The sequence below is a fragment of the Drosophila montana genome, unplaced genomic scaffold (genome assembly GCF_035044405.1).
Source record: "Drosophila montana isolate Dmon_TW-CO22-7 unplaced genomic scaffold, ASM3504440v1 contig_855_1, whole genome shotgun sequence".
NCBI classification, from domain to species: Eukaryota; Metazoa; Arthropoda; class Insecta; order Diptera; family Drosophilidae; genus Drosophila; species Drosophila montana.
This window is the reverse complement of record NW_026999144.1, coordinates 46,415-65,000: the sequence shown is the minus strand read 5'-3', so window position 1 is coordinate 65,000 and position 18,586 is coordinate 46,415. Positions and strand designations below refer to the sequence as shown.

Genomic DNA, 18,586 nt, shown 5'->3' with positions numbered 1-18,586 from the left:
TAATATATGTAACAGGCAGAAGGCTGTACTGTATATACATACATCCATAAACTATAACCTTACCCAACATCAAAAGCCGAAGTGGATCTAGTCATTTTCATCTGTCGTATGTTGATCTTAGAGTTTATGGAACACGTAGGTCATCCTAGAGCCTGCACATCAAATCACCGATACCTTTCCCTGTCTTGAAGCAATCGATACAAATCAATATCGAAATCCCGTTTTTTGGGCATATATATCAGGTGGGGAGTGGCTAAGTTTCTAGTATAGTAAATACAGATTATGCAAATTTTAATTTCTTCACTCCACTACTACTATTCCATCCAGGTCGGCACAAGATACAGAAAAGTTATTATAGAAACCGTAAGAATGCCATAGGAATGACCGGTCGAGAATTAACTACTTGCCAGAAAAACTTTTTTGTTTTTCAATATATCTATTTTTATTTTATTTATTATTTATTAATGGTCGACAAAACGAGTATCTGCCTAATTATTTAATTCATAAGTATATTATGAGGCCTACGAGGCGTATTATTTATTCATCTTCTTCCCCATCATTGTAAATAATTTCATTGTATATATCATATATCTTACATAACAGTAACTATACAACATTCCCTTAGTTATTCGCTTGGTAGAGATCAGTAGGCAACGATCGTTTCCAGCGCAAATTAAATAAAAACAAGTAAGAGGTTCTAGTCGGGAGCTCCCGACTAGGGGATACCCTGAACCCTCTTCTTCCAACAGGCGATAGGTATAAAATGAAAGATACTTGATATATATATATATATATATTGCTCAAAAAACCGGATTTCGATATCGATTTTTACCGATTACTTGGACACGGGGCAAGTTATCGAATATCGGAAACAAACACGATATGCGCCGCACTAGGAGGAAATACAGCTAAAATTTCAAAATTTCGAAATTCAGAAATCACAAAATATTGTCAAATTTGCATCGGACAGGCAGGCAGGGACCAACAGGCACACATGCGCATAAATGCTTCTATTCATATACAAAATACGCAATTATTCGTGAATAGCAAGTCCAAAATCTTTTAAATGCACACATGCCAACGCTTAGGTACCCTTTCCAACAATAACGAGCTAAAATGAAAGAATATTTCATCGACTTGGCAAACCCTTTCGTTATTTCATATTACTCGTCCCCTCAAAAGGGAAGAAATGCCACCGACTTTTGAGAAAAGTTTAATTTGTGGGCATTTTTGCTTTTGCGGACACATACACTCACAAACATTTAAACGCTACATAGACAAATTGAAAGATCACTGAGAGTAAGCCAAAGCAGTTTCCTGTAGTGGGAGCGAGATAAAAAACAGCGATGCCGTTCTATCTGACAAATCATATGGATGAGAGTAAACCAAAGCAGTTTCCTGTAGAGTAAGCGAATAAGAAGACAGCGATGCCGTTCTACGACACAGGTCATATGTATTTCTTACTCTCTTGCTGTGAGAGCATGCGGGCATGTCTCGAACCCGAACAAAAACGAAGGCGACTTTGGACCAGCAGCACTGAAAACGTTTGTCCCCGTCATTAGTACTGGTTGTCCAGTCTATATGTTATTTGGTTAGTGATTATACCCTTTGTACCCAAAAAAAAATGTGCTTCCAAATAACCAAGAAAGAGATTACAGAGATTATGAATTATGTAATGCGTACATACATGTGTGTACATACATACATACGTGTGTGTACATAGAGAACATGAAAATCAACGCCGATCTGCTGGCATAAACATACACACATGCCGTTGCATCCATACATATGTATGTACAAGCGACTCGGCGTCGTCTCAACGGCGGCCTCTTTGCAATTTTCTAGCGCGATTAATTTCGTCACTATTCTACATATGTATGTATGTGTGTACATACACTTTATATGTGTATGTATCTATATAATACTAGCGGGTATAGCCCAGCCTTGCCCGTGGCACGTATAAAATAAATTTTTACAAAAAGCTTTAAAAATAATTTTGACACTGATCGGACGGTAAACGAACAACTTTCATACAAACGTTTTATTTCCCAAAACGCTGAAGCTGGTATTCGTTAAGTTCCTATGTAGGAATTTGAAAATAAGTTTGAAGCAAATCGGACAAATATTAAAATTTTACCAAAATAATTGTTAAATTGCACCACCGTAAAAGCTTTGATTTTGACAGAAATGTGTAAAACGTCTCAAAAGATTTCTTATGTTGATCCATTGAAATGAATTTGAGGGCAAAACGCCACCCACAAAATCTTTGGCCCCCATTTCTACCAAGGAGGGATGGATTTTCCAAAAAATGTGAAATACCCATCAGTTGAATTTGAAAGATCTTTGAATATGTGTTTATTAAGGACTAGCGGGGGATAGCAAAAAGCTTTGAAAATGATTTTTAAAATGATCGGATGGTAAACAAAAAAGTTTCATACAAACGTTTTTCGGCAATTTACCACTGTTTCGGGTGGAATATTCCAAATCGCTGAAACACGTGTACATTAAGTTTTTATGTAGAGCTTTGAAAATAAGTTTGAAGCAAATCGGACAAAACTTAAAAATTCACCAAAAAAATCTTTTAATCGCATTTCTACCGAAGAAGTTTGGATTCTGCGAAAAGTGAAAAACACACTTGCGGTTAGAATTTCCCCGTTTTAACGTGCACCTATATATCAGAAGGTAACTACAGTGACAATTTCAGCTTCCTAGCTCGTACGGTTTGGGCTGTGCGTTGATCACCAATCAGTCAGTCAATAAGTCAGTCAGTCAGTCAGTCAGGACAAACAGTTTTATATATAGAGATACATATGTACATTATGTAGACACATTTTTGGAAATGTATGTCTTTGTATATATGTATGTACATATATATATATATATATAGACTAGCGGGTATAACCCGGCCTTGCCCGTGGAACGTATGTAAAAATCAACGTTCTCAAAAAGCTTTGAAAATTATTTTGAAACTTATCGGACGGTAAACAAACCATTTTCATAGAAACGTTTTCCGCCAATTTACCACTCTTGCGGGTGGAATTTCCCAAATCGCTGAAATACGTATTTATTAAGTTCTTATGTAGAGCTTTGAAAATAAGTTTGAAGCAAATCGGACACAACTTAAAACTTCGCCCAAAAAATCTTTGAATCGCATTCCCCCCGAAGAAGTTTGAATTCTACGAAAAGTGAAAAACACGTCTCAAATGAATTTTCATATAGATACTTGGAAATAAATTTGAGGGCGAAACGTCACCCATCAAATTTTTGACCCCCATTTCCACCAAGAAGGGATGGATTTTCCAAAAAGTGCAAAACACCCCTCAAATGAATTTGAACAAAGACCTAAATTTGAGGCCGATCGGATGGTAAACCAAAAAGTAGCATACAAACGTTTTTCGCGATTTTTCCACACTTGCGGGTGGAATTTCCCGAAACCTCGTCTTAACGTGCACCTACATTACATAAGGTAACTACAGTGAAAATTTCAGCTTCCTATGCATTTGTATGAGATGTATTTTTTATAACGACACGGCGTCGTATGTGTACACACATACATATGTAAATAGTGACGAAATTAATCGCGTTTGCATAAAATAAGCTGTGACCTAAAATTTATTTTTTGTTTTTTAATTTTGAAGGTACATAGTAACAATATATTATTATTAAATGATGTTCCTTATAAAACTAGACATATTACACTTTCCAATGGTACCAAAATGTTTATTCAATTCCTAATAGTTTTGTTTCTACGTGCCTCTTAAGCCGTGAGTATGCACTGCACAAAATAAGCTGTGAGCCACTGTATGTTCGTATTTATGATTATGAAACATTATGAATTAGCTCACGCTACTCGTTGACTTTCTCAGCTTTCAACAAAAAAAAGTAAGAATGCTCACTAGGAAATACCCTTAACCTCTTCTTACCCTTCTTTTATCAACATCAAGCATCAGCATCAAACATAAGCTTTTTAAAAACTGCTAGTTCCTTCCCTTACTCGGTCCAAGCTCGCCCCACCATCAACCGAACGGGATAAATATACTGTATATCGAACTTTCCAGGTTGTTTTTGTCAGTGTGTTCGCGTAGTTATCTTTATTTCGTTATTGAGCTCTATGCTATTGATCTTGAGACTTCAAAGCAGAAGCATCTCTAAAGAGAATAAATTTTATTTAATATATTTAAATATTTTTAAAATATTCAATTAGCAGCTTCAGTATTTTTGTGCTGCTCCTTTTGCAAATTGAAGTTGTTTTGTGGCGCAAGTAAAAAATATTTTGGGTCCACGACCCCATCTCAAGCAAAGTTTTGCAGCGGCGCCTCTGCGACACTTTATGTTTTTTGCTGTGCGTTTGGGGTCAGAGTCAAGCGGTAATTAATTATACTGCCGAAGAATGGCTAAATGACTTGCAAAATATGGCGACAGCTGGCTGCATTTTTGACTGTCTGACTCTGATTGAAATGATTTGGGAAGAAAAAATTAAATTAAAAATCTGCAAATGACTGCTCAAATGAGTTGGCGCTAAAACTTTTTTGGGTTAAATGAGCAAAACAGTAACAAGGGCGCTATTAAAAGCTATGGGTATGGGTGTGGCGTTCCAACGTTTGATTGGACTGAATATGTATCTCTATTTATAAAACTTTCTGTCCTGACTGACTGGCCCACTGACTGACTTTTTAGCTTACCATCCATCCATCCGTTCATTGCGAATGGAAAATATGGTATCTAATTTTGTGCAAATGTATGCAACAGTCTAAAGGTATATATATATATATATATATATATATATATACATATATATATACATATATTTGGTACCCACACAACTAAGATTATGAAAGCTAGCGACACAAAATTACGTATCTAGATCCTCGTACGCATTTACATATTTCGAATACATATTTAAACACTGATTTCATATCGATTGGGCAAGAAACATCGAAAATAATAAAAAACGAGAAGGAAGGGCTATTTTCGGCACGCGGAAGATTTAATACCCTTGCAGACCCAACCTTTTCATAATGCTCATAGCGCTTTGCCCGTATCTAAGAAGCACAGGGAAAATAGTTAATGACTTTTAATTAACCGAGTATGGTTAAGATGTCTTGAAAATCAAGAAAGTTTTCCATACAACTTAATTTCGACCGATCGTTTCTATGGCAGCTATATGATATAGTTGTCCGATCGTAATAGGATTTTGCATACATATGAGGAACATAGTAAAACTAATAAATGCCGAGTTTGATCAACAACTTAATTTTCGACCGATCGTTCCTATGGCAGCTATATGATATAGTGGTCCGATCCAGCTGGTTTTGACATCTGAACTGCGTGCAACAGAAAGAGGGACTTCTGCAAAGTTTCATAAAGATAGCTTTAATACTGAGAAACTAGTTCGCATAGAAACAGACAGACGGACAGACGGACATGGCTATATCAACTCGGCTGCTGATACTGATCAAGAATATATATACTTTATGGGGTCGGAGATGTCTCCTTCTATGCGTTACACATTTCACGACAAAATTATAATACCCTCTGCAAGGGTATAACGAGAAGGAATAGCTATCTTCGGCACGCCGAAGATATAACACCCTTGCAGACCCAACCTTTTCATAATGCTCATAGTGCTTTGCCCGTATCTAAGAAGCACAGAAAAAATAGTTAATGCCGAGTATGGTTAAGATGTCCTGAAAAAACAAAAAAGTTTTCCATACAACTTAATTTCGACCGATCGTACCTATGGCAGCTATATAATAAAGCTGTCGATCTTAATTGGATTTTGCATACATATGAGGAGCATAGTTAAACAAATAAATGCCGAGTTTTGTCAAGATATCGTGAAAAACAAACAAATTTTCCATACAACAACTTAATTTTCGATCGATCGTTCCTATGGCAGCTATATGATATAGTGGTCCGATCTTAATAGGATTTTGCATATATATGGGGAGCATAGTAAAACTAATAAATGCCGAGTTTGATCAAGATATCTTTATAAACAAGAATGGTTTTTATACAAGAACCTACTTTTTGACCGATCGTTCCTATGGCAGTTATATGATATACTGGTCCGATCCAGCTGGATTTGACATATGAATTGCGTGCAACAGAAAGAGGCAATTCTGCAAAGTTTCATAAAGATAGCTTCAAAACTGAGAGACTAGTTCACATAGAAACAGACAGACGGACAGCCGGACAGACGGACATGGCTATATCGACTCGGCTGTTGATACTGATCAAGAACATATATACTTTATGGGGTCGGAGATATCTCCTTCTATACGTTACACATTTCACGACAAAATTATAATACCCTCTGCAAAGGTATAATAAATTTCCCATATTGTGGAGCGGATGAATGTATTAAAAGAAGTTTAAATATTTGTGGCGGCATTTCGGTGCTGGAAACCTATCACCTGCCGATAAGAGCCCTATTATTACGTTTTACGGCGATCGGGGAAAGTATCCTAAAATCAATTTTGCTTATATGTATTACATAAATGTATGTAAATATTGTGTACATGAGTATGTACATATACAGGTGAAAATGATCCTTATATTTATTTACACATAAATTTAAAGATAAATGCACAAGCAAAATGAGTTAAGTCTCCAGCCCTCAGAAATTTGATAGGGTCTGTGATTATAAAGAATAGGGTATAGTATACATAGATTCCATGGGTTTTCTATAATTGTGGTGATACAATAGGGTATAACAACGTCGCCTGCTGCAAACTTTAAAATGTCAGCCATTTACGAAACAATTATCTACTTAGTATAGATTCCATGGGTTTTCTATAATTGATGTGAATAACGCGCAGCGACAATATGTTCAGTGTGTGTAGCCCCGCTCTAAATCTGGCAGAGCTCAAAGTGCGCTTATCAATGCAATCATAAATTGCTTAGAACGGTGCAAAGCTTATAACTATTTTGCCAATAAAATTTTAATTTATTTTTGTTTTTGTTTTCCCATATTACGTATTCTTGTTATTTCTTTTTGTCAAACTGCAATACAGCGTGTAAACAAAGTTGCGTTGCCAAGCTCGGCGACTAATAAAAACAAAGTCAAACGATTTGGCAAGGTTATTATTTCTTGCACAAAGATATGTGTTAACACATACAAACGTACACACACACTAGGCAAGACAGACAGCCATTAGTGGCCTTCATGTTGGCCTGCTCGTAAATTGATTTTGATGAACTTATTTTCCCATTTGATATCTGTCGATTTTTGATTGTCATTTGTTTACGTTTGCTCGCTTAGCTATCGCAATACTCGTAAACAGACCCGAATCGCCTGCACAACTAGTAAACCGAATGCTTGTACTGGGTACGCGAAGTGAAAAGAGTATATTGGTTTTGTGTAATGTCCGTGTGCTCTTCCGTCCATATAGTCGTATTTTTTTTCGATGCTTTTCATGCTGCAGTGATTAATTCGAGCAACAATTTCAAAGGTAGAGTTATCAATTTTGGCAGATTCTTTGATTTTTGGCCAAAAATGTTGCGGTCACGCCGACGACCCAAATTACAAAATTTAACATTTCCGAAAGTTATAGTTTGTAAATCACTGTTTTGCGTGGCTACACTAATTCACCAATCACCAAATACCAAATACTCAAAGTTAACCATATAATTCGTGTGTTACAGAATATTTGCCTTTATGTGTACCTGCCCCCATTCCTCACAAAATTAAAACAATTTATTTTTGCATTAATTTCATGGGCTTTGGTATCAACCCAATTTTAGATACTATAATCATGCCCAAACTATTTCACAAAGATGCGACTGTAAACACCGAAATGATCAGGAAGGCATTTCCGTAGTGTGGAAGGAAGAAGGACAGCCGCAGTTGTTGTGGTTGTGTATTTTTGTATTTATTTGAATTAAAGAATGTTCCAGGTTCGCAGTCTGTCACTCTCGACAAAATTACTGGACTTAAGACTATAGCCACAAAGGAGTGACTTTCAAATTTTGACTAAAAAATGTTGCTTTTTAAAGGTAAGGTACAGGCGTGGTCAGTTTGATCCAATCTTTAAAGGAGTTCGTGAGTAATCTACTAGCCAAATTTGTTTACCGTAGTCTAAAAACTGCGGCAGAGACCGTTTGCAGTTTTCCCTCTACGCAATAACTTAGCATTGTTTGTACAAGCTCCAAGTCTTTAACTTCAAAAGCGGAAAAACACTACGTTGTTTGTAAGTACATCTGCAATGCCAAGTGTTGATGCCGTTGCTGTTTGCTCATAACGACGTTGGCTTTTCCACTTCCGCATTGGACAGCGAAAAGGTTAAAAACAGGAACTTACAAAATTTGTTCATTTCCCGTAAGCCTCGATAAAAAGCTTTTTAAACAAATTTGGGGCTTCTGATCACGAAAATAGCTTATATTTTTTATGCAAAGCCTTTCTATCAGCCAAGCGGTGCAAAAGTGGATAAGTATAAAGTTTAGAAAATTATCAAACATAAGACGCAAGTATATTTTTGAAAACATGATTTCTTTCGGCTGCGCACATTTATATATTACTAGCGGGTATAGCCAGGCCTTGCCCGTGGCCCGTGTATAGTTAATTTTCTCAAAATGCTTTGAAAATGATTTTGAAACTGATCGGATGGTCAACAAACAACTTTCATACGAACGATTTCCGCCAATTTACCACTGTTGCGGGTGGAATTTCCAAAATCGCTGATGAACGATTTTTTATAAAATTCATATTCAGAGCTTTGAAAATAAGTTTGAAGCAAATCGGAAAACAATTAAAACCTCACCAAAAAAATCTTTGAATTACACTTTCCACTGAAGAAGATTGGATTTTGCGAAAAATGTGAAACACGTCGCAAATGATTTTTTATGTAGCTCCTTGGAAATGAAATTGTGGGCGAAACGTCACCCACCAAATTTTTGACCCCCGTCTCCACCAAGGAGGGATGGATTTCCCAAAAAGTGCGAAACACCCCTCAAATGAATTAACACAAAGATCTTTGCAAATGTTTTTGTAGCCGATCGAATGGTAAACAAACATGAGGCATACAAACGTTTTTCGCGATTTTCCCACACTTGCGGGTGGAATTTCCCGAAACCCCGTCTTAACGTGCACCTACATCACATAAGGTAACTAAAGTGAAAATTTCAGCTCTTACGGTTTGGGCTGTGCGTTGATCACCAATCAGTCAGTCAGTCAGTCAGGACAAACAGTTTTATATATAGAGATATGGAATATAGTACAGTAGGCCGAAGTCAACAGCCAACCATCCTTTCGGTACCAAATTAAATGCATGTTGTTAGACTGGATATTACCCCTTCGTGAGAGGCGAGGCCTATCTCTAGCCTCGGGTACTAGCCCATCCCATGATTCCAAAATAAAAGCTTTTGTCGGCTGTTCGAAGAAGAGTAACCCCATAGTTTTGTCAACCACAAGCATGGAATGGGTCATCCATCCATTGACTTACTTCTTTTAGGGCTTTTCTGCTAGATTAACGTGCTCGGGTCGACCTAATGGCATGATACACTTCATACACTTCACTTCACACTTCAACTTATTGAGCCTTGTGGTTCCTTATAGCCAAAACTACGGATCCAGTGCGTCCAGCATACATGGTGCGTTTAGTACTGTTATGTGCGGTCAAAAATTCAATCATTCACCGAGTGTGATAAAATGTATTGCCAATTTATCTCTATATATAAAACTGTTTGTCCTGACTGACTGACTGACTGACTGACTGACTGACTGACTGACTAACTGACTGACTGACTGACTGACTGACTGACTGACTGACTGACTGACTGACTGATTGGTGATCAACGCACAGCCCAAACCGTAAGAGCTAGGAAGCTGAAATTTTCACTGTAGTTACTTTATGTGATGTAGGTGCACGTTAGGCGGGGTTTCGGGAAATTCCACCCGCAAGTGTGGAAAAATCGCGAAAAACGTTTGTATGTAACTTTTTTGTTTACCATCGGATTGGCCTCAAACTTATTTTCAAAGATCTTTGTTCAAATTCATTTGAGGGGTGTTTCACACTTTTAGGAAAATCCGTTCCTCCTTGGTGGAAATAGAGGTCTAAGATTTGGTGGGAGACGTTTCGCTCTCAAATTCGTTTCGAAAGATCTATAAGAAAAATTATTTGAGATGTGTTTCACACTTTTCGCAGAATTCAAACTTCTTCGGGGGAATGCGATTTAAAGATTTTTTGAGAGAAGTTTTAAGTTGTGTCCGATTTGCTTCAAACTTATTTTCAAAGCTCTACATAAGAACTTAATGAATACGTATTTCAGCGATTTGGGAAATTCCACCCGAAACAGTGGTCAATTGGCGGAAAAAGATGTATGAAAGTTTTTTGTTTACCATCCGATCGGCCCCAAACTTATTTTCAAAGATCTTTGTTAAAATTCATTTGAGGGGTGTTTCACACTTTTCGAAAACTCCGTTCCTCCTATTTGGAAATGGAGGTCAAAGATTTGGTGGGTGACATTTCGTGCTCAAATTCGTTTCGAAAGATCTATAAGAAAAATAATTTGAGACGTGTTTCACACTTTTCGCAGAATCCATACTTTTTCGGGTGGAATGCGACTCAATGATTTGTTGTGCGAAGTTTTTGGTTGTGTCCGATTTGCTTCAAACTTATTTTCAAAGCTCTACATAAGAACTTAACGAATACATATTTCAGCGATTTGGGAAATTCCACCCGCAACAGTGGTAAATTGGCGGAAAACGGTTGTATACAAGATTTTTATTTACCATTCGATCGGCCCCAAACTTATTTTCAAAGATCTATGTTCAAATTCATTTGAGGGGTGTATCACACTTTTTGAAAAATCCGTTCCTCCTTGGTGCAAATGGGGGTCAACGATTTGGTGGGTGACGTTTTGTGTTCAAATTTATTTCCAAAGTTCTATAAGAAAAAGCATTTGAGACGTGTTTCACATTTTTCGCAAAATCTAAACTCCTTCGGTGGAAAATGCATTTCAAAGATTTATTTGGTGAATTTTAAGTCCGATCACTTTCAAAATCATTTTCAAAGCTTTTTGAAAACATTGATTTTATAACATACGTGCCACGGGCAAGGCCGGGTTATACCCGCTAGTATGTTTATAAATTTTGATATCTCTATATATAAATCTGTTTGTCCTGGCTGACCGACTGACTTAATGATTGTCAATCAACGCACTGCTCAAACCGCAAGAGCCAGGAAGCTGAAATCTTATACTGTAGTTACCTTATGTATTGGATCCGTTTGTGTGAATCAAATTTTAAATGAATTTTTACTAATATCCTTAAACATGAGATTGAAGCCGATCGGCAAATAAGCAAATGGTTTCGTTCAACAGTTTTTCGTCAATTAGCCACAGTTGCGGGTGGAATTTCCCAAATGGCTAAAACACGTATTCATAAGGATCAGATCAGTCTCTTTTCTGCATTCGTTACTGACGGTCGCGTTGCACTCTGCACTAAGTACGAAAACAATTATAGTTATTGCAATTTTTTGCAATCCACTGTGTGTTATCTTGGCACACGTTCTATTTTTGGACATCGTCTGCAGGCGGTGTCGGCTTCGGTAGCGCGGAAATAATAACATTAACATAAAAAGTTGCTGTCGATAGTGTTGTGCTTGCCCACTGGGCAAGTCAATAGCCCTGCGCGCAGTCTCACACGTGGGGCAATAAAACTTTGTACAGCGCTTGTCGCTTGAGCTCTTATCAGCAATATTGTCTTTTGTTTTGGTTGTGCTAACAATTGTTTGCAAAGGCAAACCTAAAGCAACTGTAGCAAGCGTTATGATTGCTGGGCAATTGCAATACTTTTCTTAAGAAAAATATAGTTTATTGCTTTGAAATGGATGAAAACTCACATTCTCACTCGCAGCCAAGAAACTGGCTAAGTGAGTATGAGAGGATGAGAGGAATCGCCCGGGACTCACCTGCGGAGATACGAGCCAAAATTATTAGAGATGATGCACTAAAGCTAAATGAAGCCCAGAGCACATCGAGTCACATCGCCCTGAAACAGCCTAGTAGTAACTGGGCAATAACAACAAGCAGCACTACACATGCTACTAGTACCATCACGCTATCAAAGACAAGTAGTGTACCCATATACACTGTAGCAACATCTGCTGCTGGTAGTGTCTGCTCTGCGCAAGAAACCCCAACAAGCTGCCTATTCCAGATGCCACTCATGTCTGTTCGAAGGAAGCAGACAGGAAAAGATAAGGCTTCCAAAACAATTAAAAAAGCCAAACTTACACCTATTAATAAAATAAGTGGCCGGCCAGATGCAGCCCCCACTTCTGACTCTGCGGCTGGTGCACTTCGCAACAACCGATATGCAGCCCTAGCTGAGGAAGCAGACAACGTCATGGATCTGGATTCCTTATCAGATAATGCGGAAAACAGTCCCTCAACCAGCGCAAATATCCAATCTGACCGCACGAATCAGAATCAAGATAAATCGTCTCCTAAACCTCCAGCAATCTGTGTGCCCCAAGTTAACAAACTTCACGAGTTGGAGCGGGCACTCAACGCTGCTGTAACAGATAAGGAATACGACGTGCGAACCTCCAAGTTCGGAGTCACGCGTATTTACACTGCCAATGCTCAAGCATTTCGATCAGTCATTAGAACGCTAACCCAACTAAACTGTTAGTTTTGGCACCACCAACTGCGGGATGACAAACCCTATAGACTGGTACTAAGGGACATTCATGCCAATGTCCCAAAAGATCTAATAGAGCGCACATTCTCTGATAACGGATTCACAGTCCTTAACATATATTGCCCAAACCGGACTGGCGCAACATCCAGATCAACGAGGAGGACGATGAGCAAATAAATAATGCGAAGACTAGGCAAAATATGTTTTACGTTAATATCAAGCGTACACCAAATGTAGCCGAGGCAGTTAAGATTACCCATATAGGGAACCACAGGGTTACAGTGAAAAAAGCAGGTCGCAATAACGAGCTGGTACAATGTTTTAAGAGAAAAATGAGAAAAATGTCGCCACAACAAAGGAAAAAGAAATAGATGATCGAGGATTTAGTAAAAAGTTCCACTCGTTGGAGAAATCAATCCAGGACTTAAATTTGAGAATGGATCAAATGTTCAAACTTTACTTAAGAACAATGATGAACTTGGGCTCTTCCTTAGTGCCCACACTATAGACATAATGCTGGTAACTGAAACACACATGCGTCTTGGACTGAAAACGTTTTTGCCCGGCTATGAAATTTACCATGCTTATCACCCCAGTGGTAACTGCAGAGGTGGCGCCGTGGTCATCGTCCGATCTTCTGTTCGTCATTGTCAGAATAAGCCCATATCGCGCACGCTTGTCCAAATTGCATGTGTGAACGTGCACACAAACTCTGGAATAATCACAATTGCTTCCTTATATCTTCCACCCAGGGAACCATGGACAAAAGCGAACTTTGAATATATCTTGATTACTTTGGGCAGCAAATTCATTGCCGGGGGAGATTTCAACGCTAAGCATCCATGGTGGGGCAACGTAAGCACGTGTCCTCGAGGCAAACGCTTACAGGAAGCCATAGCCAGCTGCTCATGCCAAGTCCTGGCCACAGGCAACCCAACAAATCAACGAAGGGAAGTGCAACTGCCGACAGCAGTTAGTGCTCTGCTTTGCTTAAAGAGGAGAGTCATGAACGTGTTCATCGAATCTATAAAAGGCTTGCCAACCGTCTACAAAAGGTCCTAAATAGGTACAAGCAGTCTTAAATTGATCGACTTCTAGACGACGCAGGAACATATGCATCGACAAACTATTAGCTTTGGAAACTGACAAGCCGCTTTAAGAGACAAGCTATTCCGAAGGCTCCAATCAAGGATCCATCAGATGACTGGTGCTATACTAGTCAGCAAAAAGCCGAAACCTTCGCAAATAGTCTGGAGAGCCGGTTTAAGCCAATTAACCTCACATCCGAATGCAGGAAAAAACAGGTCAAGAAATCGCTGGAAACCCCGTTCCAAATGTCTCTGCCCTCCAACCCAGTTACTTTGCCGGAGGTAATGTTGCAGATCAAAAACTTAAAGGTTAAAAAACCCCCAGGCGAGGACCTGTTGGACAATAGGACTTTAAAACTTCTTCCTAATGGAGCGCTGCTCTTCATAGTTCTCTTGTTCACCAGCATTCTACGATTAGGACACTTTCCAAAGATCTGGAGGTCTGCGCTGATCACGATGACCCCTAAGCCAGAGAAGCAGCTTACAGACGTAGATGCGTACAGACCATTAGTCTCCTCCCTTCCCTAGCGAAGATGTTGGAAAGGGTTATTTTCAACCGGATAAAGCAGCTCACAAGCATGACTCAGGCGATTCAAAAGTAGCAGTTTGGCTTTCGAAAACGTCACGGAACCCCGGAGCAACTAAACCGAGTGGTCAATTTTGCCCTCGAAGCCATGGAGGACAAAGAATATGTGGTGGCAGTGTTCTTGGATATTCAACAAGCCTTCGAAAGAGTATAACGGAAGTCCCACAAGGCAGCGTCCTCGGTCCCACCCTCTACACAATTTACACAGCTGACATGCCAACAACCAGCTCGGTTGCAGTAGTGGACAGGGAGGATGTCTTTATAGCCACGTATGCAGATGACACTGCTGTGCTGACCAGGAGTCCTCTAATAGGAACTGCCACAGAGGCCTTACGAGAATATCTGGGTAGCTTCGAAACATGGGCCTTAGAATGGAACATCAGCATCAATAGTCGGAAATGTGCAAATGTCACATTTGCTTCTAGGAGAGAGTCCTGTCCAGGGGTAACGTTGCTCGGCTCCACTTTAAAGCATGAACCCGCACACAAATACCTTGGAGTCATTTTGGACAGAAAGCTCACGTTCAGCAGACATTTCACGATGGTTCAACAAACAGTTTTGTCCAAAGCTACAAAGATGGCATGGCTACTTTCTTCTAAAAACAAACTTTCGCTTACAAACAACGTATGGATCTATAAAACAATCCTGAATCCTATATGGACCTATGCGCTTCAAGTGTACGGGATTGCCGCAAAATCACACCTCATCAAAATAAGAGTAGCGCAGGGCAAAATTCTTAGAAGGATAACTAATGCTCCTTGGTATATGCGTACTAGGGACATCGAGAGAGACCTAGGAGTTCCCAAAGTAGGAGACGTAATCCGTCAGCATGCGAAAAGGTACTTTGAGCGTCTTCGCTCCTATCCCAACCCACTAGCGAGGCGCCTAACTTCTCCTGGAAGAACAATAATAAGGTGCCCCATTACAGGGGTCTGTCTCTTTAGGCCAAAAAAGAGAAGACTCAAACGGTGTAAGACATATCTCTTTGCTAAAATATATAGTATAATATCCTTCATAATAAACAAAAAAAAAACTTTTCGCTTTATAGCCTTAGCCTTATACACCTTAGACTAATTAGTAGTAAGTCTTGTTACATTTTTTTCCCCATATATAACTAGCTTAAGCTGCCATATTAGGTAGTAGTAATTTTGTTAATAATAAAATATATATACATTTTTTTTACCAACATAAGGATCAGATGAAAAAGCCAAAAAAAATTTGATGTGCAGCAGTTGTCTGCTTTTAAATGAAGAATTTCTTCAATTATAGCATACTATGTTGGCTTGGTGATAACGTTGTGTATTGAAAATGCGCTATTACACAGGCCTAGTGGCAGAAGCATTCGCCTGATTTTCCCCATAGTTGGGACTCGCTTAGGGAAGCTTATGGCCAGTTGCGGGTGTTTCTGAAGCAGACTTAGACTGGTCTTAAGGTTGTTGATTTTTGCAAATCTAATGATCACTTCAGAGCCCTTAACACTCAGTTCAATAGCCAAAAAGTGTTAAGTGACTTTCAAAGGCGTAAGAAGTCTACATCTCGTAACTTGTTATATCCTGGAACCATTGAAAATGGGTAAAAAGGGTATAATGTATTTGTGCAAATTCACTTAACAGGCAGAAGGCAGCATCTCCGACCCCATAAAGTATATATATTCGTGATCAGCATCAATAGCCGAGTCAATCTGTCCGTCTGCCTGTCTGTCCGTCCGTCCGTATGCATCTCAGAACCTATAAGAGCTAGAGACTTGAAATTTTAGCTGTAGGTCCTGCTAGTGCCCTATTTCGGCAAATAATATGATCTAGAGTGACCAAACTTGACATGTAGCTTCTAGAATAGTATATATATATCAAGTATTTTTCATTTTATACCTATCGCCTGTTGGAAGAAAAGGGTTCAGGGTATCCCCTAGTTAGGAGCTCCCGACTAGAACCTCTTACTTGTTTTAGCTTCCATCTTTTCAGGCATTCATAAAAACCTGCGCGCCGTTTGCTGAGTATCTTTCGGTACGGCTGTGATTATCTTCTCAAGTGATTATCTTCCACAAAATCAGGTTTTCAAATAAGTATTAATCAGGCATTGCTTATAGCTTCGGCTTCTTTCAGCAATGGCATATACTGAATCAAAAGGAAAATTGGGTAACAAACTAGTAGTAGGATAGGTAATTCATATTCTGAAAAATGTGTCCGAAATTCTGTAATATTAAATCATAACCGACGCAGATAACTTTTAACAATTATGTTTCGCTTATATTTTAATAAAGAACTTGCATCCATATATACATACTGATAGTTTTCCATATTCGTACAATAGGGTATATTTTAAATATGGTACACTGAACATTTTCAATGTTTGGAATCGCTCGCTTTGTAAAGCATCTATCTGCCGATAGATAGCCGTTGAATCGGCTTAATGGGCGTCTAAAGAGGCGGAGATATAAGTTTAAATTCTGTTTGTAGCTTCAATTCCTTTCTGCCTGAAGGCCAACAGATTATATTTAAATTATATGGACCAGTAGCCTCATTTGGATAAAGGTACTCAGCAACAACGAATAATTGTGACATTTGAGCCCATTTTGTTTGTCTTATTTAAGCTGCTGGTTAAATATATATACCCAAATAGCAAATTAGGCATTAAACCGAAAAATATGGCTTATGTTATGACATTTAAAAATTCAATTATTCTGATCTTTGTTATTTAAATTGTTTTGTATACAAAATATTTTACAGATCAAAGTAGTGCCCGACTAGGAGAAACCCTGATCCCCGCGCCGAACTGAGCTTGCAAGCATTATAGCACACATGCACACACTGCCCGTAGCTCAAAATTAGATCAGATCTGTATCAAATTTTTGGTGCATCAATATGTTGTCCACATGTATGTAAGATTATTCCACCAAAAAAAGCTTTCTATTCCATTTTTTGAGAACGGGGGACGGGCCCACTTACCCACATATTAAGCTCTAATAGGGTCCGACATCGACGCGTTCATTAATATGGCTATTGATACTGACCAAGAGCTTATATACTTTATGGGGTTGGAATAGTTCCTTGTGCCTGTTACATACATTAGCACAAAAGCATTATAGCATTTTTACCAATTTTCAATATGTTTAGAGATTTATAATATGAAAGAACATGCTTGATATTAAACATTTGTAGATGGCCTAAATAACAAATCAAAGAAGTAAAAACCATAATTATGTTTAAGGAAATTAGCATATCATGGACTAGTTAAGCAATCAAATAAAGACATGGATCACTGATCAACTCCTTATATAATTCATATTTATATATATCAAGTTAAGTCTATAAACGATTGTAACAACAATGTAACGAATTGTGTATTGAAGCGAGGGCAGGTGGAGTTTTCCGAAGCGGAAAACAAACTTACTGGAACTGTAACGTTCAATGAATTGGATTGAATTGAATCGGAACGATATGAATGATATGTTATTATATTGGACGCCACAATTGATTTCTGTATAAAGTGAGCTGCTCTTCTGGGCGCAGTTTTCGTTCAGCGATCAAACCATGCACAACATAAGGCATCCTCAGGAGCTGCTGCTGTTGGTTTTGATTATCTGCGCCTGCGGTTGCAGTAGCACTTGTGCTCGGCCCAGTGAAGTGAAGCTGCAATCTCAGTATCTGCGTGCTATAAGTGCCCATAGAAGGCTAGAGCGTAGCCTGCCTCCTCAGGAACTGCGTGCTTTGATTGGCTTAGGATTTCTAAATGGCGCTCGACAGACAAATGAGCAAATGGCGCAGCATCTGGTGCAATCAGTCAAGGAGCTGATACAGATTGACATGTGGCAAAGCGATGAAGTACTCCCCAAAATTGATGCGATCGAGCAGCAAATGGAGCGCGATCAGTCTGCTATCAACATTCTCAGTAGCGCCATGGATGTGTTGTGCAACGATAAGAATGAGCAAGATTTTCGGCAAGCAGTTTTCAATGTATTTAAGGAGCAGCAGCATTTTCTTGGGCAGCAGTCTGAAGCGCATCCAGAAGTGGGTACGCGATTAGGACAGCTGCGGTGCCACATACTGCAGCAGGTTTCGCAGATGAAGACTCATTTGGATGCCAAAATCGAGAAAACCCTGGACCACCTTGTAAGGCAAGCCACAGTAGACGGGCCACTTGCCAAGGCTAGTCATAAGATTTTGCACAAGAGGGCAGCCAATGAAAAACAGAATCCAGAAGGCCCGAATAAGGAGTCTGAGAAAACGCTTGTGATCAAGTCTGAATTGCCAGAGGTCAGTAAACAAT

General features: G+C 38.9%; 1 protein-coding gene across 4 annotated transcripts in view; it reads left to right on the top strand.

Annotated features, from left to right (window-relative positions):
• The window catches only part of LOC135440134 (uncharacterized), a 78,111-nt gene that overhangs the window by 55,603 nt on the left and 3,922 nt on the right, over positions 1–18,586 (top strand). For all 4 annotated transcript variants that reach the window (XM_064699157.1, XM_064699156.1, XM_064699155.1 and 1 more), the window contains exon 2: positions 17,670–18,573. In XM_064699157.1, coding sequence (XP_064555227.1) covers positions 17,851–18,573 — 723 coding nt within the window. In that variant the 5' untranslated portion in view covers positions 17,670–17,850. The remainder of the gene's footprint in view (positions 1–17,669; positions 18,574–18,586) is intronic.